The sequence below is a fragment of the Colletotrichum fructicola genome (assembly GCF_000319635.2).
Source record: "Colletotrichum fructicola Nara gc5 chromosome Unknown KSG_Nara_v1_contig06, whole genome shotgun sequence".
Classification (NCBI taxonomy): domain Eukaryota; kingdom Fungi; phylum Ascomycota; class Sordariomycetes; order Glomerellales; family Glomerellaceae; genus Colletotrichum; species Colletotrichum fructicola.
In genome coordinates this window covers 1,385,015-1,403,004 of record NW_027094056.1, presented here as the reverse complement: position 1 = coordinate 1,403,004, position 17,990 = coordinate 1,385,015, and the positions used below count along the sequence as shown (strand labels likewise).

The 17,990-nt window shown below is 51.6% G+C and overlaps 6 protein-coding genes across 6 annotated transcripts; 4 read left to right on the top strand and 2 right to left on the bottom strand.

The window, feature by feature from the left end:
• Positions 1-441: 441 nt before the first annotated feature.
• On the top strand, positions 442-1,788 carry ccsF-0 (Diels-Alderase ccsF; the record flags this gene model as incomplete). Its single annotated transcript, XM_032022694.1, has 1 exon — positions 442-1,788. One exon carries the CDS (start codon positions 442-444, stop codon positions 1,786-1,788), a length of 1,347 nt encoding a protein of 448 aa, XP_031880349.1.
• Positions 1,789-3,556: 1,768 nt separating this feature from the next.
• Positions 3,557-4,600, top strand: ccsR-0 (Cytochalasin cluster regulator ccsR; the record flags this gene model as incomplete). The annotated part of the gene is made up of 3 exons (XM_032022695.1): positions 3,557-3,559; positions 3,625-4,475; positions 4,570-4,600. The coding sequence occupies 3 exons, from the start codon at positions 3,557-3,559 to the stop codon at positions 4,598-4,600; spliced, it is 885 nt and encodes a 294-aa protein (XP_031880350.1).
• Positions 4,601-6,083: 1,483 nt separating this feature from the next.
• Positions 6,084-8,126, top strand: mlcE-0 (Efflux pump mlcE; the record flags this gene model as incomplete). Its single annotated transcript, XM_066152400.1, has 7 exons — positions 6,084-6,347; positions 6,404-6,453; positions 6,542-6,593; positions 6,643-6,913; positions 6,970-7,479; positions 7,599-7,693; positions 7,746-8,126. 7 exons carry the CDS (start codon positions 6,084-6,086, stop codon positions 8,124-8,126), a joined length of 1,623 nt encoding a protein of 540 aa, XP_066008094.1.
• A 2,285-nt stretch (positions 8,127-10,411) lies between these two features.
• Positions 10,412-11,584, bottom strand: CGGC5_v010675 (uncharacterized protein; the record flags this gene model as incomplete). The annotated part of the gene is made up of 1 exon (XM_032022697.1): positions 10,412-11,584. The coding sequence occupies one exon, from the start codon at positions 11,582-11,584 to the stop codon at positions 10,412-10,414; it is 1,173 nt and encodes a 390-aa protein (XP_031880357.1).
• A 658-nt stretch (positions 11,585-12,242) lies between these two features.
• On the top strand, positions 12,243-13,634 carry CGGC5_v010674 (uncharacterized protein; the record flags this gene model as incomplete). Its single annotated transcript, XM_032022701.1, has 1 exon — positions 12,243-13,634. The coding sequence occupies one exon, from the start codon at positions 12,243-12,245 to the stop codon at positions 13,632-13,634; it is 1,392 nt and encodes a 463-aa protein (XP_031880400.1).
• Positions 13,635-13,759: 125 nt separating this feature from the next.
• On the bottom strand, positions 13,760-14,757 carry CGGC5_v010673 (uncharacterized protein; the record flags this gene model as incomplete). The annotated part of the gene is made up of 2 exons (XM_032022702.2): positions 13,760-13,965; positions 14,013-14,757. The coding sequence occupies 2 exons, from the start codon at positions 14,755-14,757 to the stop codon at positions 13,760-13,762; spliced, it is 951 nt and encodes a 316-aa protein (XP_031880399.2).
• Between the last annotated feature and the right edge of the window lie 3,233 nt (positions 14,758-17,990).

The following is a 17,990-nucleotide window of genomic DNA, read 5'->3' as shown; positions in this document are numbered from 1 at the left end:
GCTGCTCAGTCGCATTCGGGCCCGAGATTTCTCGTACTAAACATCCGACTGATGATAATTGCCGATTAGGGGTGACCTTCTCAGCCTCCAATCATGTGTTGAGTAGCTATAATCTCAGGGGCTTTCAGTCTGGAGGCCGAGGGGTCGGGATGCAGCGGCCTATTGGATCGGTATGGCCGTTCGAATAAGTGGCCCACATGTAGCCTAAAACTCTGGCTATGACATTGAATTAGAGTTATTGCTGACCCCTTCAGCTGTAATGCTTTCCATTCCGTATGGGTTATATCAATTGGAAGACCTGTTCTAATGTTCGAACCCTTTGCTGCATGTCCCCTAGTCATCTGTTACTCTCTATTGTTCTCACCGCTTTCTTCAACTGCCGTTTAAAGTTCGAATGAGTCATTTTAATACGTCGTAACTCAAGCTCGAAACGTTGAGACGATGGTTCGTTTGAAGCTGTGGGGTCTGATCCTCTTCGAGGCTGTCACAACCGTATCGACGGAATCCAGATTCCAAGAGCAGAAGCACCTGGCCGATGATACTAGCAACGATTCCCGCGGGATATCCCAAAGCCAATTACAAGATTGGAAACAAGGATGCAAAGAGCACCGAATTGGGTCTGATGAGATGGTAGCGGGAGATGTGCACTTTGGCCCACGGAAGCACGATGAGCACCCCACCATTGGCAAGTTGTCTGGCATCAACTCAACTTCCTGGGAGCAGTGGGTCTTTGATAGTGTGTCTGACAACGGGTCGAGTGGTATTTTCCTCTCTCTCGGTCGAGATGCCTCCTATTCGTTCTTTGGGCAAGGCAATCTTCATGTTGAGTTCTACGCCTTGCTGGCAGACGGCACCAAGATCCAAGAGCTTGCTTTTGTGGACGAATCCTCCATCTACGACTGCGGGGATTTCGTGGCCAGCACCTGGACGTCTGACAGCCACTCATTCGAATTTCGCGTCCCCAGAGAAACGGAAATCGGAGCCAGTACCACCTTTTCCGTGAGGACGCCCAAATTCCACGGAAGCTTCCTCCTCGCCGGCTCGGCCCCGGGCCATTTCCCCGACGGAACATTACACGCGTCGCCGCGAAGCTCAACACAGGTGGCGGCGGGGCTCCACATGCATGGCACCGTCCCTGCTGCCCAGGTCCGGGGTAACTTGACCATCAAGGGACGCCGGGGTGGGCCCGTGTCGTACTCCGGGATGGGCGGCCATTTTCATCTGTGGGCCATTGACAACTGGTTCAAGATCATCTGGGGCTTCCGCATTATCCGCGGAACTGCCGGTCCGTACTCGTTCTTCTACTGGGAGCCCACGTCGAGAGTCGGCGGCAGGACCCCTCACTACACGGCTATATTGTTCAAAAATGGACAGAAGCTGGTCTCAACACAAGCCAGCGGACCGCCTATTAATGAACCGCCGGACGGAGACTATGTAAAAGTCTTGGCAACTCAGCATGGACGTGGGGCTCGAGCTTCAGTTGCTGGACGCTCGACCGGTCATATCGTTGAGTTTTCATCAGCCGGCAAGCAATGGCGCTTCGAGTTGGAACACCAGTATGTTCAGGTTCAAATGCCATTCGGCCGAGATACAGGTCTGGCGGTATTCACAAACAGAGTATTTGGAGGTGAAACCGGGGGGTGTCAATACTTAGGAAGTGCCTTCTCCGAAGAAGCGGAGTTCCCGGAAGAGCTCGCAAGGTGGAAGATCTGGCTGGTCTATGGTGTTGGAATGATGGGTCAAATGAAGGCGCGTGCAGAGACCTGGCTGGCTGATTTGGGGTTCTAGTCTTCATTATGAAGCGATTCAATATTGGTTTGGGTTTTCCGCCACCACAAAATACTGCTTTGGGTAGTTTTCTTTCTTTTGAAAGGGGTAGATGCCTTCGCAGTAACGAAACATGAAGTTTAACAGAAGAACCTTTTACCAGCTGCATGGTACTGGGTGTGGTGTGGACAGCCTTGCGATGTAATTAACCCAGTAATGGGATGAGCGTTGGCTGATATTCGGCGAGGACAGCGAGTCAGTTGTGACAATAGAGTTCGGAACGCGAAAGCATAAGCTTCGGTTGTGTTAGCTGTCAGCAACGTGAGCTGGCAACTTGGACCATGTCCCTTGACGTTGCAATCAGGTGTTTGTTACATGCTGAGAGGTCGGTCCGTAGTTAAACAAATGGATTGAGTCTTTCGACCAAGGAGATCTCTGGAATCGTATGTTGCCACAAAGCTTGTTCACTTACAGTGGAACCGCGACTTACTTTCTCCCTGACACGATGTTATGATCGCGAAGGGGCAGGTCGCGACCCCCGGAAATCCCCCACGCTCCGCAACCCGAGTATCTGTCCGAGTACCGGTATCTCCCCTGGTGGCCTGAGCTCCGTCTTTCTGAGGCTGAACGCGGATGGCGAAAAGTGCCGTGTGTTCCATGGAACTCCCACCTTTCCCGTGGCAATAAAGACGGGGCTTAAGGGTCTGGGCTGGGTTTAACAAGGCTTTGCGCGCTGCCCTCACCCAGCTCTACCTAGGATGCCAGCTTCCCGTTGCAACGCAAGTCGCCTTCAAAGTTTGAGGGAGTTTCTGTTGTACGTAACCCCTACTGCTTTTGAGGGGCATCCTTCGCACAGTATCCCTACCGTGAATATGCCATCAGGCGTAACCCAGAACATGTTCCTTCATGACACGGGGATACAGGGCCGTGAGATGCTCCCCTCAATACATGTAGCTACCCCTCACCTGAGAACATCTCGACTGACGCTTCGGTATCCTCCGCTTCACCTTGTGTCGTTGACAGCGTCCTACAGGTTATTAGAGTTCGCCAGCTACAGTTGATGCTGGCTGTCTTTTTGAAGATTAATGGTCGCTTAACCTTATCACGAGTCAGCTTTGAGCACCCGCATGCAACTACTGACATGCCGGGACCGAGTACCTTGTGAGTGAGTATCGTACCCATGTGATGATGGGCAGACATCGTCGCATTAGTATCTTTTCTTAGATCTGATAGTAGCGCATACTTTACCGATTTCGAGCTCAAGCATTGAACTCACTGTGCAGCGGACGTCTAATTATCGTATATGGCCCGACATCCTCGGATTCTTCTTTTTCGCTAGCGCATTTACTCTCATGTCATCTGGCGTACACTTTCGCCTCCTCATGTCACATTGAAGCCAACGTGAAGCTTGCTCGTATCCGGCCGAAAGACGCGAACTAAACTACAGCACCTCACCACCATGTCTTCCACCGATCCTTCCAAACGCACGAACAGCCTAGCCTGCGAGCGATGCCGAGCACAGAAGTTACGATGCGACTGGCCTGCCGCCGGGGGCCCGAATCCATCATGCGAGAGATGCAGTCGTAAAGGAGTTCAATGCAGAAAGAATCATTCTCGTCGCGTTGGTCGCCCGCCGAGATCGCGAGCGGGGAGGGCAGGGTCAGCTTCACTTCATCTGGTTGATCCGAGGGGAATCTCGTTCATCCCCCCGGCGCTATGGCAAGAGCCGTGCGATAGGCGAGGTTCATGGGAAGAGAATCACACAGGACTCACCCCAATAGATCCTGCAATGGTCAGTAGAAGCACTAGGAGCACTTCCCTAATTCCCCAGCCCTCATTCGATACTGATTGATGTAGATGGCGTCCGGATTGGAGAGTCCGCCACTATCTGGGGTCTTGGCTCATGACGGAGAGCTGATGAACTTCTTCGCATCTGACCTTGCCACGGACTGGATGGCTTGGAGCTCCGACGGCTCAAATTCTGTCAACTCAGTATCGGAGCAAAGCAGCTCAGGTGAATCTCTCGAGTCCTCATCTGACAATTCGGAACCTCCACCAAAAGAACCAGAGCCGCCAATCGAGGACAAGCAGTGTGACCCGCCCCCGCCGCCGGAAAGCTCATTCAATGCGGCCTTGACATGTGAGGTGGCTAGCCTTACTTCGTGTCTATTCGAGCTGGTCCCGTCAAATCCTGTGCAAAAAGCCGAGACTTCACCAGGAGGAGCGAAAGGCAGATCGACGGCAACCTTGCGAAATATTCTGCAACATACACAGACGTTGAGTAATCTCGTTACCAAGCACGATCGCACTGGATCCGGAACAGCCCCGCTAGCTCTCGACGGACCGACGAAGTTGCTATTACTCTCGTGTTACGCCAAGATCTTCCAGGCATTTCGCCAGATTTTTGCTGCCGTCTATTCTGGTCTGCAAAGCGGAGAAAACATCGCGGAGCTTCTCTACGACCTGCGAGTGGAAGACGTGATTCTTGATGGGGATGACGACCTCAAGATCTTGGTGCTGATGCAGGTTGTCACGCACAAGCTCAACACACTTGGCGTGCAGCTTGGCGTCCCAGAAAAGCACTACATTAGTGTCGGTTCCGGGGGTCTGGATGCCCCAAAGCAAATCCAGCCCCGCGGTCGTCAGCCAAGCTCAGAAGAGACCGAGCCGACGTTGGATGCGATTTTGTCCGGCAGCGAAACGGACAGGTGCGTGTTTTGGGGAGAGTTCAAGGACAACAATAGAGCTATGGAAAGTGCTGCTGCTGCGTTTCGGGAAGAACTTGGATTGCTACGGGGGCAGCTGGGACATCGCAATCGATGTCGAGCGCTGACAATTTTGTCATGATTTATTAGCGAGAGCAAACAAAGATGGCGAAGCACGTTTAAATGGCATGCTGCATTGAGCAGAAAAATCGAAGCTTGTTCCAACAACCGTTTGCCCGTCTGACGTGATGAGCAGCAATGAGGATTCGGCCCTATTCTTCATCGTGGTACGCACGTGGTGCTGCGAACCACGAATTCTCTGCTCACGACAAGCTGCTCGCGATTCAACTGCTGGACCGATACTCCCCTAGCTCCGACTCAGGTCCCCTAAGCTGTGTTTCCCCGCTCCCCTCAGTGAGGGGTAGGTCGGCCAGGAGACTTCTCGGTGGCTACTGAAGCGAGTCCGATCATGGTTAAGGTTCCTCTGTACAGGTACTAACACTAAGATCAAACGAACCCCGGAAAGCCTGAGGTGGCATGCGCGGATAACTTCCAGAATATGCACTGATGCTCTGCTAAAGGTTTCCGCTGTGCACTAGTTGACACATGATACAAGCTACAAACTACAAACGGCTGGAAACCAAAATGCAAACTGGGTGAAGTGGTGGCGGTGGCTGACTCACCGAGGATTTGGGGTACTGTAGTTCACGGCAAATTCACGACAGGGTGGGGGGAACCGTTCCTGTGCCGGAGGATGCTTCATACATAACAGAATGGAATAGCTCGGCGCATCTTTCTGCATGTGCTCATGCCCTAGTCTTCTTGCTACTGCTATTCACATCTGAGCGGTGCTGTATTCAACGTAGACTTGCCAAACAGGGGCACAAGGGGGTACTAGAAATCACCGGCGGCGTCAACCGGCCCAAGCGGTCCGAGTACAGTGTGGTCTTGTTCCCGTTTGGGAGCCTTCAACGGCGGTTAATGCAGATTACCGCGCCGATTGTGTGCAAGATTACTGTCAAGATATATGCAACACAAAACCAACTGATCTTCGGCTGGCTCTCGGCGAGGATAGCTCTTTCTATGCGATTCAAGCTCAACTTTCCATAGTGAGTGCGGGAAGTATTGACTTTCCTCATGGCAGCTTGTTCGCACACCCGCCGGCTGGCACACCCGACGGGATAAGCTTGTTTGTGCCGTATTATAAGATACCGCCGTGCAGTAGGTTCGAGGCTATAGACTCTGAGCATGAATTGCACATGGCAAAGGGACTTCTAGAACAAGTAATGTTATCCAGGGCATGTACCTTCCTTCAGAGGATGCTGAACTCTGCAATGATGATCGACAGTACGGCGGCACGCGAGACAGAGTGATACCACCTGCTGAGTCGGTCAAAACCTTAAGCGATGTGTACCGATTCCAGGGCATCTAATCCCCGAAGATTTGAATGTTCGGTGACTTAAGGCCTGCACATTAAGCCTGTATTACCACTTTAACGATGCGCTGTGGTGTTCTGTACTACTGCACTACTGAACCCTCACAGCCTAGCCACCCGTTCTCACCATTTTTGTAGATCCATCTCGCAGGATCTCATCGTTCGCCTCAAAGCTAATGGAGCCCAAAAACAGTGATATCACACCCAATGTGCTAGAGTCACGTGGCTCTTTTACAGAAGACACCAAATTCATCGGAAATGAAGACATCGAGCCAACTTCGGGCGATGATTCTGGGACTGTGGATAAGGAACTGCAAGACCCCCTAGAAGATGTTGACGAGGGGCCGAAGCACGTCACAGGCTACAAGCTGCTATTCGCAATGGCAGCCCTCAATCTCAGCGCCATATTGATTAATCTAGACAACGCAATCCTCTCAACTGTACGTAAATACAGACAGCATCTAAGCAACTCGTATATAGCTAACGATGCATACAGGCAACTCCCACAATTACCAACGAGTTTCACTCCGTCAAAGATATTGGCTGGTACGTGAGTTCTTATCAATTAGCTGTGTAAGTCACCCGCAACATCATGTTGGTCAAACCACTAGGCGTTGTTGCTCACACACCAAAGGTCGGCTTTGCAGCCTTTGACCGGCAAGTTCTTCACTTACTTCAGCAATAAGGTGAGGGATGTTGTACCCAACTGTTACATAGCAGCGCTCACATGAATAGTGGACATACATCGTGTTCCTAGTCATATTCGAGGTTGGCTCACTGATCTGCGCCCTCTCGCAATCATCAGTTCAGTTTATTGCGGGCCGAACGGTGGCTGGCATTGGTGCATCTGGCCTTTTCAATGGCTCAATGATCATCATTTACGGCATGGTGTCCGCTCAACAGCGGCCCGCTATGATGGGCATCATGCTTGCGATCTCGCAAATCGGACTGATTGCAGGCCCGCTCATTGGTGGCTCGCTAACACAGTACACCAATTGGCGCTGGTGTAAGTATCAAGCAGCGCCCGTCTCTACGACCAGCGGTTTCTGACAAACATCACAGGCTTCTGGATTAATCTCCCTATCGGAGGTTTTGCTTGCATTCTGCTTGCATTGGTCTACATTCCTGAACAAATGGCTAAACCCAAGTTCATGGCGGTGCTCACTGACCGCAACATCCTGAAGAAGTTCGATGTTGTAGGCTCAGGGATCCTGATTGGGGCCATCGTCCAGCTCCTTCTAGCGCTACATTACGGTGGTGCTGAATACCCCTGGAGCAGCGCCATCGTGATCGGGCTCTTCTGCGGTTTTGCTGGAGCAACGATTCTGTTCATGGGCTGGGAGTACCGAGCTGGCGCGAATGCTCTCATGCCACTTGAGATGTTCAAGAACAAGGTCGTGGCATGCGGAGCCGCAATGAATACTTGCTTGTTTGGAATAACGTATATCGCGACTTACTTCATCCCTATTTACTTCCAGAGTATTCTTGGCGACAGCCCTATGGAGAGTGGCATCCACATGTTGCCAAGTATTATCGGGTCCATTGTCATGACTCTTCTCTCAGGCATGATGGGTGAGGATCAACAGTTCAGAACTCTTAGAGAACAATGCGTTGACAGGAAGCAGTTTCCAAACTGGGCTACTACCTCCCGTGGGCAGTATTTGCGGCCATTCTGACCTCAATTGGTGCAGGTCTGATAACTACCTGGTCTACCGACACAGGTGCGGGGAAATGGATTGGTTATCAGATTCTATACGGATGTGGCAGAGGTCTAGGACTTCAGATGGTAGGTTCTCCAACATAGCTTCAAAGATTTGGATCGCTTACTTCCGAGCCAGGCTATTGTGGCTGTTCAAACGGCGCTTCCACCAACACTAGTGGCCATCGCCCTCACCATCCTTGTTTTCGTACAAGGAGTCGGCGGTGCGGTGCTCATCAGTATTGGCAACACGGTTTTCGATAACACCGTCATCAACCAAATCCAGATACATGCACCTAACGTGAACCCAAAAGCCGTTCTCACAGCGGGCGCGACCGCTTTCAGGAGCCAGGTGTCTGCTGCTGACCTGCCCAACGTGGTAAAGGCATGGGCCGTCGCTTTCCAGAAAACCATGTATATCACCACGGGCCTTTCTGTAGCCATGTTTTTCTCAACTTGGGGTTTGGGCTTTTATGATGTCAGGAAGAAGGACGCCGGCGCGGCGAAAGCATCTAAATGAATTGGCAAGAGGGTCTAGAAGCCTGTGGCTTAGCTCAGCCTTGGTACATAGTCTACCAACCACGTATGTAGGTAGATTTGAATCAACCTTCAGTCTCGTGAAATAGACGTATTGGGTCAGAAGAAGCAATGAAGGAAACCCTTGAACTCACCATACCCATACAGCCGAGACTACGTGAGCTCTTGTCAACTCTGAGCTGGTCTCTAGACTTTGGTGATCCACGCGACTCTCACCCGTCGCTCACGTCACTCTTCTAGTCATTGTCTGAGGAGGGGCATGTGCATCTGGAATGAACATGCAAGGACGCGGATCCTGACCGTGAAAGTTGTGTAATGAGGCTAAGTAGCATTAGCTTAAGAAGATCAGTGATTTCTTGCTTGATCATTGACCCTTGCTGAATTCGTGATTATCTTGTAACGCTCTCCAAGTTTCTATACATAGTCATCTTCTGCTAGTAATACCCTGACTCCATGAAAGACTTCCTCGCCACCGTCATACTGTTGTGCATCAATTGACGCCGAGAGGCGACATGCAAAGCCAAATGCAGGATGAGCCTCAGTCCATCCAAGTTTCTCAAAATCAAAGACCTCTCGGTACGTTTTCCCGACGCCCTGAAAAACGTCGGCCTCTCTTGCGACGTTTTGCTTCAGCTGTCTGCTATGCAGTAAGCGATAAAGCCTCCCTCTCTGTTGAAGACTCGACGCATTGAGATGCTCTGGTCCATTCTTACTACCCTTTTCCTCAGCATCGTCTATCAGGTAAATGCATTCCAAGCCTTTCTGAATACAAGATGCCAAATACTCAATCTCGACTAGACTCAAGGGCATCGATGTCTCTCTAACATCGATGGCTATGCGTCGTGCCTGCCACACAGTGAGCGCCATCTCTGTACTCCAGTGAGCCTCAAGAGCTTCGGCTATACTGCTGAAATGGGGACTGCCATGCGATGAACTCGTCTGCTCGACATACTCGGCGTTGTACTGGCTGGAAAAACGGAGATGCAGCACGTCTCGATCGTTGTCATACTCGAACTTTCTGGCTTGGCCAGGGAAGTAGACGGTGTTGATGTTTGCAGCTTTGAGAGACGACACCGATGCCGCCTCATGACAGGCCTGGCGCTGGAACCTTCTGTGAAGATACATACTAGGGTCTCGCGTACTTCGCCGCGGCCATGTCATGGTTGGTCGGCTGTCTTCATCTTGAATCCTTGGTACACTGTCGAGGAAGGCGATGTACTCGTGCCTGCTCCAAGAAGAGGCTTCTCGCGGAGGGTGATGATTGGCTGCAAGGGTTAACCCCTGAAAAGCACGTCTGCTGCGGCTATTACCTCGACGCGATGGAAAGCAAACATCAACGACGTGCATTGATGGGCCAGCCACCGCTTCTTCCCAGATAGAACGGCGGAGCTCCGTGGGGAGGCTCGAGAACTGAGGAAAGGTCGTCGGGGCGGTCGCCATCGTGAGAGGTTTACGAAGGAGATGCGCGCGGGAGAGGGAGGAAGTTCGGATGGCAGTCGTCTGGAAGCGGGAGGAGCTAATTGCTGAAAAGTTTGCCGAAGGTTCGAATTCTTTCTGGTCAGTACCTAGGCAAGTGGGCGTTTCAGTCGGGTCTGGCACATGGGCTGGGCATCAGCTATATGGTCGGCTTTTACTGAAGACCGTAATTGAAGCGACGAAGTCCACAGAGCCTTACTCGCGCAACGTCTTGTATGCCGAAACCGATCCACTCATATTTCGCCGTTCGGCCAGCAAACCCTGTTGCGACACTCGGGCCGGAGTTGGGGCCGGGGCCGCACCGAAGGCTTCGGCAATGTGACCCACAACAGCTCCGGAGAGAATACCGGCCCCCGAACGAGTCGGTTTAAGGCGCGGCTCTAATGGCTTTTTGGGGACAATTCAGGAAAGTTGGTACGAGAAAGTTGCTCAACGCGCAAATATTTGGAGATTCTGTGTTCTTTATGAAGACATGACTATGCCCAACTTATGCTCGTGATTTAAGCCTCGGAAATTCGGGTATCGGACATTTTGCTGTTCGCCTGAGCTGCCCGCCGACTCCGACGGAAGTATCCATAAGCAGAGGACGATCATTCAACTTGTCGCTCGATTCTTTTGAGACGTTTGAGGTAAGCTAGCCGAGGCCTTTCAGAAAGCACGGAGCCAGAAGCAAGATGATTTGCGCATGCCACCGAAGGAGGCCGTGGCCCTCGGAATGAGACTCTTCATGCACCTAGGTAGTATTGTATCTTGGAGATATTCTGCAATTATTTCACTGAACGTGTTAGTAAGTTAATCTTCTTCCTCTTCGGACTCCTCTTCGGACTCCTCTTCGGACTCCTCTTCGGAGACCTCGTCGGCTGCGTTCCCTTTCTCCTGTGGAGGCAGTTGGCCTACCAGCCCCGCAAGTATCCCCCTTAATCCTTCTTTGAGCTGTGGGTTGGCGGTCTTTTCGATGCGCTCTTCCAATCCATGTATCCGCTCCCGAAGCTCAGCCCTATTCGCCTCTTCAGGGTCGACTTCACTCTCATCCTCGTCCCCTGATTCGTCGGCTTCTTCCCTCGTCAACCCCTTGCCAAACGCCGCTTCAAATGCATCTGCCATACCGGCGTCCTTGATGGCAAAAACGACTTTATCGATGTCAATCCAAGTTTCCTTGTTGCCCTTCTTCTTTCCCTTGTTGTCATTTCGAGGGAGGAGCACCTTCTTCCAAGCCGAAGCAACCTCCCCGACTGGATTGCCAAAGGCGCCGCAACCCCAAGCCCCGAGAACCACCTTCTTCACACCCTTGGCCTGACAAATACGTAAAACCATCTTCATCTTCTCCAGAGTGAGTTGGCGGTCCGTGTCATTGACGTAGTGGCTGAATCCCGTTGACTCGTCTCGATCTGTCTCTGGATTCCGCAGCATCGCAGCACTAATGCAGTCGACGAACCAGCGTTCCTTCTTCTCCAGCACTTCATCGGAGTTTTCACCTCGGAAAACCAGAACGTCGGGAGTGTATATCGCGCCAAGCTCTGGGAGCCGGTACCACTCATCCTTGAGGGATGGAAGCAAGGTACATCTCATGCAGAGTGACTCCTCCTGGCTCCCCGCTCCATTGATGAACCCGCCTCCAGGCGTAAGCGGTGAAGCCATGTTGAGAATGGCGACCCGGCCCTCACCTGGTTGGTCAGATATGAGGGAGTGAGCTGCCGTGAGAGTATCCGCCACGCGAAGGACAACACTTGGTGGGGAGTCAGCTTCAAGTGGCCTGGCTGAACCATCTTTCGAGGGCTCCAGCTGCTTCTTCGCTGGTTTTGGCTCAATGATGAGCTCTGCGGCTTCGATTCCCCTGCGAGCGCGGGGGTGTGTGGGAAGGAGAGATGGGATGAGCTGGTTGAGTGTGACCTTGGCCTTCTTAGCCCGGGCGGCTTTCCGGAAGCTCGCCGGCGGCTGGCCGACTGAAGGTTGAAGTCTTCCCATGACAGAAAAATTCAATACAATGTATGAGAAATGAGTTGAGCAGGTGTTATCAGAGTAATGTGTGAGAAAGTGGAAAGAGCATCTCAGTATTAAATGGCGGCTTCGTGGGTGGGTCTTCGGCACCCTGATGGCCTCCGGAGTGACTGCTTACTGTGTCGGTGAATTGATTGGATATCTCTGTTTCAACACACTGAGGCTCGTTTACGTCGATCACCTGCGTCAAGGTTCCGAGTCTTGTAGGCGAGGTGAATGTCGTTCTCACGTTGACGCCTCGAGAGAAAATGGTGTCCAAGCTCCGATTTTCTTGTGGCGAACGATGAAGACTCCAGCCGTTGCCAGCTGGCCCCACTATCTACCGTGGTAAGATGTCCGTCAATCCAGTGAAACTGCCAAGGAGTTGGAGTAAGCCACGGCTTGAGTACGATATTAGGTTATTGTTTTCTTATTTCTCGGCATTTGCCTAAGAAGATTAATGACTACAAATGCTCGTCCGTGAGAAAGGGGCTGGTGAAAATCCAAATCTTCATGATTCCCGAGCAAAGTGAGGCATTCAGATGAGACTGAAAATCTCAGAGTGAGCCAGCTCACTGTGGAATGAAAACCCACTCACTGAGTGAGCCGCTGAAGTCACCGGACCCACCGGGGAAACAATCTCAAAATGGACACGGCCCTCGCCGGAGGCTCCTGCCCTGCCTCCAACCTCACCCAGTTCGTTGCAGCAACCTCGTTCCCGAACACCGGCACCGATTCAACCCAACTCGTTCTGGCCGCAGCAGCAGTTTCCTTCACCATGGCGTCTCTCAAGGAGCCTCGACGCGTCGCAGAGATCATGCTCTCCTGGCTGGGCCTTGACCTCGTCTCCATCGTCGAGCTCCAGACGCTGTGGGCCGGCTACGGTCACATTTGCGCCATCACCGCCCGTCCGAGTGACGCTGTCAATGGAAACTTCGACGCGAGCGCCATCTCGCCGGCGCTGCGGCCGGACGCGCAAGGATCGTATCGCCTCGTTATCAAACTCATCTCGCCGCCCCGCGCCAAAGCTGGGGACGAGGGGCACCTGCGCAAGATGCTCAGCTACGAAGTCGAGCAGTACTTCTACTCGGAGATCGCCCCGAAACTCAGCGACGAAGTTGCCGTTGCGAAGTGCCTTGCTTCGACGCGAGACATGACGGGCAAGCCACGCGCAAACGAGTTGGAGGCCTTGATGGCGACCATTATCACCGATCTTCGCCCTCAATTCCCCGTCGCGGGCGAGAAGAGACTGGTCCTTAACCGATTGCAAGTCAGAGCTGCACTAGACTGGCTCGCTAAGTATCACAGCAGTTCGTGGGCATCGCTGCCAGACGACCTGGACAGGTTTCTTCTGCCGCCGCTGGACGAGCAGAAACGCAGAGACTCTGGTCAAGCACCCGCAGACCCCAAGCTGTGGCTGAACGGGGGATACACCTACCTGGCGACGAGGCGAAAAGAGTACGGCTCCTTGTGTCGGGACGACTACTCCGAATGGAACTCGGCTTTCTGCTACCCTGTCGACGGTTCTTCCAAGTCCGTCGCCGAGTTGGTAGCTGACTTTCTCACGCCCTCCGGAAGGCCGTTCGAATCTTACATCCATGGCGATGTGAAGTCTGAGAACCTGTTCACCACGCAGGCCGGCGACAAGGTTGCCTTCTTTGACTTTCAATACGCCGGACTGGGCGTCGGAACCTGCGACCTCGCCAAGCTCTTTACCTGCTCAGTACCTCTTGAGATGCTCACGCAGCATGAGGATATACCCGATCAGCTGCCCATGGATAAAGGAGAGAAAGCATTGCTGGAACAGTATCGGGAAACACTGTTGAAGGAGAGACCTTCAGGGAAGGGCCCATCGGAGTACGATTGGGATGTTTTTGTCCGCCACTGGGAGACGGCGTTAGTTGATTGGTGCCGATTCCAGGCGTCTTGGGGATTCTGGGGAAACACGGAGTGGTTAGAAGCAAGAGTTAGATCTATTTTGGCGGACGAGGGCTGGGTAGCCTGGCTGAAGAAGGAAGTAACAAAGGAGTGGATATAGAGTATTGTTTAACGACTTTAGTCAATTCTTGGTGTAGAATCACGGGTAGAAAGAACGCTTATGATAGATTAGACTTGAGCGAAGCTGTTTCGAGCACTTGCAAACTGGGCTTCCGCACTTCTCTCTTACTGCATCTTCGCGCTGAATGGGCACCCTGGGCCGCTCATCTTCTCCTTGATGAATGCCTCGTATGATTTATCCAGCGTCCTGCTCTCCTCCTTGCGCTTCTTCACTTCCACCTCCGGTAAGGTCTCCAGTTGCTCGAAGAAGGGTACTTTAGGATCAGGTAGCAAGACCTCTAAGATGAGAAAGACTGTCCTCACGATGAACACTATGACCGCTCCAAGTACTGCATTGGCCGGCTCGATGCGGAAGTACTCCAACGTCGTCGGTAGCGACAGCGCACGGGGAAAGCCATGCCGAACCACCGCAGCCCCGGAGGAAAGTACCGATATGCAAAGAGGTTGAAAATCGACAGTCCAACATAGCGCGCTCTCTCATCATATTCACGAAGAGTGTTCTCATAGGCCTCGCAGAACGTAATGCAGCCCTCGAAGTCGTCTGGAAAGCCAGTGATTTGCACGCCGTTGCCTTCAAGCTTGAACAGCGGCATCATGTCCCGCCAGAAGTGATGGGCTGCAATCTTCTGCTTCTCAGTGAAGCCTGAGAGCCCCAGGCGTAGTCGGAGACGGTGCATGAGCACAGCGCTGAAGGTGAGCGTGTACACGTAGTCTTCGTTGTGGGTGAAGGTGTCTGGGTATCGGTTCGCTAGCCCTGCATGCAGTTGGTTGATCCTATCAACTGCATCTCGACAGCGTTGGTCGCTGGGCCCGTAGTACCACCAGGCCATGTTGTAGTGCTCCGTCCTGTCGACGCGATCGCTCGCTTTGTGGACTACTTTACCGCCATCTGAACGCCAGACAGGTGGAGATCCATGGCTTGATACGACGAAATTTGGGAAGGTGAGGGTGTAGATTAGGTTGTTGGTAAAGTCTGAGAGGTGGTAGCTCGATGTTAGGCGCCAGATGAGTTCGTAGTCGGTTTCGGGGTCGAGGGAGTCGACTGCTTTGGCAATCCATTTGTAGCCGTCTTGACTTATGTTGTGGTCGAATGGCAAATGCATATTTTCAGTGATTTAGACAACGAGTTTTGGTGATCGCAAATGATAATCGGAAACTTGGGAAATGCCTTGAACCCAGTGGTTTCCGTATTCCTTCGAATTGAGTCGTTGTTAAATACATTCTTCAGCACATGCGATTTGGGTGTTCGTCGGGGAGTTAGGAGCTAACCGACAGCCTCCAAGATCTTATGATGTGAGTTGTTCTTGGTTTTACTCGACAAGTTGCTCCGTGTGTCTCCGGGCGGCCGCCTCAATGATTTTGGTCGACATGGGCACTGAGGAGGCCGAATAGGAGGCTCGCAATTCCGATTGTCCGTCAAAGAAGAACGCAACCCACTCTTGGGGTGCTCATGGTGTCAATGCACGACGCCCGGAATTCCGAATCGCCCGATTAATAAGCGGCCAAAACATGATGACAGTGAAGCTGAAATAAGAGCAACGCCCAATCCGGGCGGTAGAGGTGATAGTGTTGTTTCCTCGTTCATCTAGACACAGTTGGTTTACTCGTGCTGCGAAGCTACTGAACTCATCACTGACCGAGGTGCTTTTAATGCTTTTTCCCCTACTGTGAACCCCCCTACTGGGTTGGCTTGAAACTTCCTGAACATGAATTTCATCTAGATACACAAAGGTAAGGGGGCATCTTCGCTGCCAAGTTCGCCAGTCTCTCTGTTCTCTGCATCATTGACACGGCATGAAACAAATGGTCCACAAACTGTACGGGAACACCAGCGTCAACTTACAACATGCTGGCCATTCCACCACAAATATCAACGCTCTCTTAGTTCAACCCAAAGCTGTTCAGCTCAGGAATGATGCGACAGTAGAAGTTGGCGGTGTGATCCGTCTCCAAGTGAAGCTAGTAAGATTCTTCGCCTTGGACTGAGAGGGAACATTGATTGTAAGACGATGTCTTGAATTTATACGTCTTTTATTGTTCCCGCAGTCAGGGCCGAAAGCACGATTATCACGAAAGGGCCACTGCTATGAGGCGTCACGGATGTGTCTCTTAACACTTTTGATGTACACGATTTCGAGCCCCCAGTCCTATCTGCCTAGGGTTGAGCTCCTTCATTGCTCTATGTAGCCATTTGGGGAAGGTTCAAGGGAACTTTTGGAGCTAACGAAGGTGACTGTGCTCCCGTTTTGAGGTGAATAAACGGCTGCGGCTGATTCCAGGTCGAGGTCGAGATCGTGAATGGAGTGGGGAGGTTCTAGGACGGTTTCCTGCCTATGAGAATCAGAAAACCCTTGTCAGTGGAACACCGTTCAGTGATGCATTCATAGCATATCAATTTGGTAGAATCCTGCAGCTCTTTGTATTCCCACGGTGAGTTCACAAGCATTGGCATCCTTGGGTAAGCTAAGCTAATATGCACAACTTTGAGCTCGATTTACAGCAAGGGGCTTGAGAGCAAATAGAGCATGAATAAGCTCATCCAGAGTGTATTTATTTTGTCTATCATTTTCCAAACTAATAATTCGCTCGAATTTTCATATCTCCGGTTTGCAGATCATTTGGTTGGCTACTCGTCGATGAGGTTAAGCCCGTGGCGCATCGGGCGTAGCCGTGCCGCAGGATAGATGGAGACTGAACTCCCACCTGGGATGGATCATGTTATGGAGCAGACAGGATCCCATCCTTCAGAAGCTAAGATACGAGGACCCATCAGAAACGCTCGGAAGCTGTGCCGGGCAGCCTCATCTCTTGGCTCTTGTTGCCTGGGACGTAGAAGTACAAAAGTCCAAAAGCTTGCTGCCGGATATCCGTTGCCTTACTTTTTAAGTACACGAGCCCCATTATTAACCTTAGATCTGCGGGTCAAAGGTTCCTCAAAGTGGCCACGATCGCGTGCCGAACCGGCCGATTATCTTGGCTTAAATGCTTATTCAACGAACTACAACACAGTGCCCTTAGTGAGGCAGGTCACCAGCCTCTCCATCAATTCCAAAAAGCTTGCCTTGTTTCCGGCAGCCTTCCTGGCTGAACTCTTCACGCTCAACCTTCTCCCAAGCTAACCTTGTCATTGTCACATCACTTCATGAATCGGACGACTGCCATGGAAAACCAACGTGATGGTCCTTCAAGGGATTGCAAGGTGACCCACTCTAATCTTGCACCAGCCCTCCCGAAAAAGAGAGAGCAAGATTTTGCCATGATCTTTCTGCAAAGCCGATACACGTGAGTAATCTCTCTTTTTGGCTCAAATTCCCGTAATTCCCAGGATGAATTGGAAATTGCGACGTCCTCTGCTTCGTTCTGACACTGGACAGCCCAATCATTCTCATGCTCGGAGCAATCTTCATTCAATCTCTATCTCGATACGTAGGGGTCGTCGACTGTGATTCTACTGCCCTGATCTTCTGGTATTCCGCCACTATAATTTACACTGCTGGCATGATATATAGAGGGGTTATCTATTGAAGACTGTCTTGGCGTGTCTCCGTTATGCGAACTGCGTGGGATTTGGTACTCGGTCCGACCTCATTGAGACTTGTTGATGTAGTAAATATGGAGAACCATTCTCATCGCCACTGAAATTGATCACGATTTTTGTTGCCCAGTTGCTGAGCCGGGCAGGGTGTATCGTAGATCCTGAGGTACCCATTCATCCAGGATCATGAACACCTTTACGAGCAAAAGGTAGAGTTTGTCTGTAAGCTCTTGGTGAAGCTGTTTGATGCGCTGTCCAATGACAGTTTGTTATATGGCCTGATTGATGGTGTTAGCTTTTTCGAGTCACCTGAAGCTCGTCAGGAGGACATGGTCGTTGTTGTGTGACTTCTCCTGCATCATGCTGGGAAGAGACAGAGGAAGGCGCGCGGTGCTAAGCCGAAGGTGTTGTTTGCCGCTTCTTCAAGTTGCCATTAACATGGGATATTTGAGTTATAGGAGATATTCACTGTTCACGACGGCTTGCGCGACAGAGACGCCTGGAGGTAGCATGGCTTCGCGTAATGACGTCTCGTCACACAACCGTCAGAGGCTGGGAAAGAGATAAGGGAACTTGTTTCGAGCATTTTCTGTTCTCAATAGTGTCTTGTTGCACTTTTCTCTGCTTCTATATGTAATTGCACTCACAGTACGTGAGAATAGTTATACCTTGTGGTTGTCTTCAATCGCTTGGTTTGGCTGTGCTTAAGGTAACGCTGAGCCCAAGATAAGAACATTGTCGCCGTTTGAAAAACGCAATTTCAAATGGTATGTATTCCGGTAGAGGATATTGTTATCTAGG